Genomic DNA, 6,496 nt, shown 5'->3' with positions numbered 1-6,496 from the left:
AAAAAAAAAAAAAAAAAATCAAGTTCATATATGAGTGTTAAAAATGAAAAAAAATCCTGCTTCCCAGTCTCAAATGAACATACCTCTCATGTATGTAGTCAACTCCCAGTAACAGCTGGATAAACCATTCTATTATTTGATTTTCTGGAAAAGTTTTTCCAGCTTCTTTGTATTCCTGAATTTTACAGTCCAGATCTCGGCCCTGAAACAAAAGAGCATAATTTCTTATGTTTTGAGGAGATAAGATTTTATAACCAAGTTCTCCAGCAACAACCAATATATACAGCAGTCTTTGTTATAAGAAAATGAGTGCATACCACAACTTGAATGATCACTCAAGGATAAAACACTTCTATGGGAAAAAAATTATCAAAACACCTCCACCTTAAATTATTTTTTATTACATTACCTAAATATGTACACTTATAAAACTAAGAATAATTTTAGGTATACTTAGACTGGGCAATCTACTTCCATAAAGATTTACTGCCTCAGAAACCCAAAGGGTTTTTTTTTTTTTTGTCAGAATGGACTCGACGGCAGTGAGTTTGATTTTTTTTTTTTTTGGCTTAGAGTTTTATATAATTATCAAAACAAACCCAACTCACTGCTCTTGAGTAGATCCTGACTTATAGAGACCCCTCCTTGGGTTTCCAAGGCAGTATCTCTATGGAAATAGATTGCCCAATCTTCCTTCTGAGGAGTGGCTGGTGGGTTAGAACCTAATACCCAAAAACAAACTCACTTCTGTTGAGTCGTTTTACAACTCATAGTGACTGCTCCTTGGATTTCTTCCTTCCGAGGAGTAGCTGGTGGGTTTGAACCACCAGCCTTCTGGTTAATAGTCAAATGCCTTAGGCACTATGCCACCTGAGAACTGTAATATATATAAGTATAAATTAAATAGACAAGTATAAATTAAAATGTAAAGCCAATAAAATTCTAGTATTAATTTAATATTTATTTTATTAAAATATTTAGTAAGTAATTTAATAAAAGAATGACAATGTTTTGTTCATCTGACAATGAAATAAAATTATACTGTACATATGGTACTGACAACTGGCTCATTAGGGTTTGACATACCAAAACTATTATGTATCTTTTTAAAACTTTTTTTATTTTTTATAAGCACATCTCTTTATTAAGGAGCTCTGGTGGTGTAGTGCCTAAGTCATCTGACTGCTAACCAGAAGGCTGGCAGTTCAAACCCACCAGCCACTCCTTGGAAGGAAGATTGGGCAATCTACTTCCATAATGATACTGCCTCAGAAACCCAAGGAGGGGTCACTATGAGTAGTACCTGACTTGACAGCAATGAGTTGAGTTTTCTCTTTATTATTATTTTTTCTTTTTTATTGTGATTTGGGTGAAAGTTTAGAGAGAAAATTAATTTTCTATACAACCCTTTATACACATTTTGTTTCATGACGTTGATTGCAATCCCCACAATGCAATAGCTCTCTACCCATTTCCTCCCTGTGGTTACCTTTTCCCTGTGTCTTTCTTTTGTATGCATTCATACCCTCTGAGCTATCTCCCTGTGCAAACGCTGCCCTTCTCATATCCTATGGTTGATCAAGTATCTTGTAACAACTTAATTCTCATTTTCCCTATTTAGCTATAGTAAAACCTGTGAAAGTTGGAACCTGTGTAAGATGGAAACCTGTCAGAGACGGAATACTCAAATATTTTTCATTAGAACAAGTGATTTAAAAAAAAAAAGTGTAAGGAGCAGGATCCAAGATGACAGACTAGGCAGATATACTACCCAGATCTTCTACAATAAAGACTCAAGAAATGAAGTGAAATGGATACAGATGAAAATCCTTGGACCCAAAACCTCAAAAGATAAGGATAAAGAAGTAAAGCAAATAAAAAGAGACTTAATGAAAACAGTGAACAAGGAGTGGTAAACTGCCAACTAGCACAGTGCAGCCATTGTGAATTATTGCAAGCAGCATTCCAACTGAAGCAGGAACCAGATAACCAACTTAACACTTGCCAAGGAATGCATCAGCACCCACATTAGTGACTAGAATGTAGTTGGGAGCCAGTGATCCTACCCAGCCATACCCAGCCACATCTTCTGCCCCACCTACTAGGCAAGTACCACCAGCCACTCCTGCACCACTGGACTGATGACAGACAGTAGCCAATACCTGCCCTTAGCTCTTATGCACAATCAGGATCAGAGAGTTGCACCCACTGTCCCACATGCTACCAAATCCACTTGAAGACTCATAGTGAGCACCTTGGTAGTGTCTAACTAGCAAACAGAGTAACACACCCATCCTGTTACCTAGATATATTTAAACAAATCAAAAGAAAAAATCAGGGTGAAGCAAACCAACACATAATCAACAAATTAATACAATAATACCACAATGCCTTGCAGACAACAGGCAACTACTTCAAAACACACATACACACACACACACAGGACAAGATAGCTCAAACAATTCACAAAGTATAGGACCAGAATATCTTCCAGAGGGAGAAATACTATTGTAACTACCTGGTAAGGAATTCTAAACAATTATATTAAGGCCATGTGTCAATTTGGCTGGGCTTGGTTGAGTGGCTAGGCAGCTAGATATAGTTATTCCCCATGTTGAGGTTGGTAATCAATTCCATGGTGGAATCTACAAGAGCAGCTAAATAGCTGCTTTAGGGATGTGGTCTGCTTCCAGTATATAAGAAGTAGCTTTGAGGAAGGTCTGCAGTTTTTGGCACACTTGAGCCCTGCATGCAGCTGAGTCTTCATTCAGCAGCCTGCCATGTTGATAATGCATGAGAAGGGCAAAGGAGTGGAATTCAATCAAAGGAAGACAGAATTAACAAGACTGAAGACAAACCTCTTAATACTAATTTGTGAGAACAATCAAAAAAAGAATGGGGGGCGCGGAGTATGCTTAAGAATTATGTGGGACACCATCAAGAGGAATAACATACATGTGTTCAGAATTCCAGTAAAAGAAGAGACAAAAAAAAAAAAAAATCACTGACAAAACTGTTGAAGATTTGTTGGAAGAAAACTTTCCTAATATCATGAAAGATGAGATGTACATTCAAGAAGCTCATCCCACCCCAAATAGGATAGACTCCAAAAGAAAATAACCAAGACAACTCATAATCAAACTTTCCAAACCAAGCAAACGCACTGCCATCAAGTCAATTCTTACCCATAGTGACCTTAAAGGACAGACTAAAATTTCCCCATAGGCTTTCCAAAGCTGTCATCTTTACAGAAGCAGACTGCCTCATCTTTCTCCCATGGAGTAGTTGGTAGGTTTGAACCACTGATCTTTTCATTAACAGCTGAATGCTTTAACCACTGCACCACCAGAGCTCCTTTACAAAACTAAGGCAAAGAAAGAATCCTGAAAAGAGCCCAGGAAAAAGGAAAAGTTACCTACAAAGGGGAACCAATAAGATAGCTGATTTCTCAGCATAAACCATACAGGCAAGAAAGCAATGGGATGACATGTATAAAACCCTGAAAGAAAAAATTGCCAACCAAGAATTACATATCCAGTAAAACTGTCCCCTAAGTACAACCATGAAATTAGGGCATTCCCAGATAGAGAGAAATTGAGGAAATTTGTAAAAAGCAGACCAAACTTACAAGAAATGCTAGAGTCTTTCAGACAGAAAACCAACTATGGAAGACAACAAACGGAGATTAAGACACACGACACCACCATACAGAAATCAACCCAGATACGGAAGTATCAAAAATGAAATAAACCTACAAGATTGATGTTCTGATTACCTAATGCCACTCTGACAAGAATATACCACAAATGGGATGGCCTTAACTAGCAGGAGTTTATTCTTACAATTTGGAGGCTTTAAGTCCAAATTCAAAGTGGCAAGCTCTACGGGCTGGGTAAAAGCCCTTCAGCCTTGGGCTTCAGCTCTGCCTCCAGCTCCTGGTCAACTGAAGCTAGAGGCTTTTCTTCACTCAGCTGCTGAGGCTGCCAAGTCCAAGGTTGACAAGTAACAAGGTACAGTCCCGATATATGAAATCACATGGGAGGCCATTAATTCAAGTCCATTTTAAGTCCCAAGGTGAGCAGAGCATGGCAGGCTGCTGAACAATGACACTGCTACATGCAGCATTCAAGCGTGCTATAAACTGGAGCCCATTCCCAAAGCTGCTTCTTATATACGGGAAGCAGACCACATACCCACAGCAGCTACTCAGCTCCTTGTGGTAGATCCCACCATGGAGTTGACTGCCAGTCTCATCATGGGGAATAACCACCACCAGCTGCCCAGACACTCAACCAGGCCCAGCCAAATTGACACACAAACATAACCACCACAATTGAAAATAGGGAGCCAAAGATAACAATTTGTAAATAATAGTAACTACAAAGCAAAAAGAGGAAACAAATGATGTAGTAACACAATTTTCAAATGGAGACCAAGTCAAGACAGTATCAAGATAGAATAGCCTGTTTTAATATGAGAAGACAATAATAAATTCCAGGGTAACCACAAATAAAATTAACAAACCTCATCAAAATAAAAAAGAGGAAAATCATAAAGTCTCAACAAACACTAAAACAACAGCAACAAAAGAAAGGATAAGAAAATCCATAAACAAATGAACTCAGCACAGAAAATATATTGAACAAAGGAACCATCAATACCACACACACACACACACACACAAAATGACAGTAGTAAATTCATACCTAGTAATAATTACACTGAATGCAAATGGATCATATGCACCAGTCAAGAGACAGGCAGTTGCAAAATGGATTAAAAAAACATGACCCATCAATATGCTGTCTTCAAGGGACACATTTCAGACAAAAAGACAAAAACAAACTAAAAGTCAAAGACAAGAAAACATATATCTAGCAAACATCAACCAAAAGAGAGCAGGAGTGGCAGCATTAACTTCAAATAAAATGGATTATAAGGCAAAAACTGGCAGCAGGTTTAGAGCAGCCTACAGGAGGCCAGGCAGGAAGCGAGGGGGCACGGTGGGTTTGGAGCAGCCTGTAGGAGGCCAGGCCGGGCGAGAGGTGGTGCGGCGGGTTTGGAGTGGCCTGCAGGAGGCCAGGAAGTGAGTGGAGCAGTTTGGAACAGCTAAGAGAAATGAACTTGTCTGTCAGTTTGTTGTACCATGGTAGTTGTTAAGACAGACTCAGAAGAAGGAAGAGGCCATCCACCTCTCAAAGAATTGGCCAGTGAAAGCCTTATGAATAGCAGTGAAACACTAGCTGATATATTACTGGAAAACTTGATGAATAGCCCTGAAAGACTGTCCGATATAGTGCCAGAAAATGAGCCCCTCAGATTGGAAGTCACTCACAATATGACTGGAGAAGAGCTGTCTGCTCAGAGCAGAGCCAAACTTAATGATGTAGATAGAGTAAAGCATTCAGGACCTCCATTTGCTGATGAAGCACATCTGACGATAAGAAGAGAATGCTGCAAAGATCCATTAATAATCAGAACATGGAATGTACGAAGTATGAATCTAGGAAAATCAGAAGTTGTCAAAAATGCAATGGAACACGTAAAGATCGATATCCTAGGCATTAGTGAGCTGAAATGGACTGATTTTGGCCATTTTGAATCAGACAATCATATGATCTATTATGCCAGGAATGACAAATTGAAGATGAATGGCATGGCATTCATCATCACAAAGAATGTATCAAGATCTGTCCTGAAGCACAATGCTGTCAGTGATAGGATAATATCCATATGCCTATAAAGAAGACCAGCTGATACTATTATTTAAATTTACACACCAACCACCAAAGCCAAAGATGAGGAAATTGAAGTTTTTTTTAATCAACTTCTACTGTCTGAAATTGACCAAACATGCAATCAAGATGTGTTGATTATTACTGGTAACTGGAATGCAAAAGTTAGAAACAAAGAAGAGTCACCAGTAGTTGGAAAATATGGCCTTAGTGACAGAAATGATGCTGCAGATGGCATGACAGAATTTTGTAAGACCAACGACTTATTCATTACAAATACCTTTTTTCAACAATACAAACTGCAGCTGCACATGTGAACTTTGCCAGATGGAGGACACAGGAATCAGACTGACTATATCTGTGGCAAAAGGCAATGGAAAATCTCAGTATCTTCACCCCAAAAAAGGTCAGGAGCTGATTGTGGAACAGATCATCAACTGTCATATGCAAGTTCAAGTTAAACTTGAAGACAATTAAAACAAGTCCATGAGAGCCAAAATATGACCTTGATAATATATATCCCTCGTGAATTTAGAGACCATTTAAAAAATAGATTTGATGCACTGAACATGCATTACTGAAAACCAGAGGAATTGTAGGATGACATCCAGAACATCATCCATGAAGAAAGCAAGAGGTCACTAAAAGACAAGAAAGGAAGAAAAGACTCAAAACAAGTATCAGAAGAGACTCTGAAACTTGCCCTTGCTAAAGCAAATGGAAGAAACGACAAGATAAAGGAGCTGAACAGGACAGATTCA

The 6,496-nt window shown here is 38.6% G+C and overlaps 1 protein-coding gene across 1 annotated transcript in view; it reads right to left on the bottom strand.

The window, feature by feature from the left end:
- NEK11 (NIMA related kinase 11) overlaps positions 1 to 6,496 on the bottom strand; it is a 576,822-nt gene that overhangs the window by 430,761 nt on the left and 139,565 nt on the right. Inside the window, exon 3 of the mRNA XM_007937422.1 lies at positions 84 to 202. Coding sequence (XP_007935613.1) covers positions 84 to 202 — 119 coding nt within the window. The remainder of the gene's footprint in view (positions 1 to 83; positions 203 to 6,496) is intronic.

The sequence above is a fragment of the Orycteropus afer genome, unplaced genomic scaffold (assembly GCF_000298275.1).
Source record: "Orycteropus afer afer isolate SDZICR_OR568_19922 unplaced genomic scaffold, OryAfe1.0 scaffold00003, whole genome shotgun sequence".
NCBI classification, from domain to species: domain Eukaryota; kingdom Metazoa; phylum Chordata; class Mammalia; order Tubulidentata; family Orycteropodidae; genus Orycteropus; species Orycteropus afer.
The sequence above is the reverse complement of the archived record's forward strand: the minus strand, read 5'-3'. Positions and strand labels throughout refer to the sequence as shown.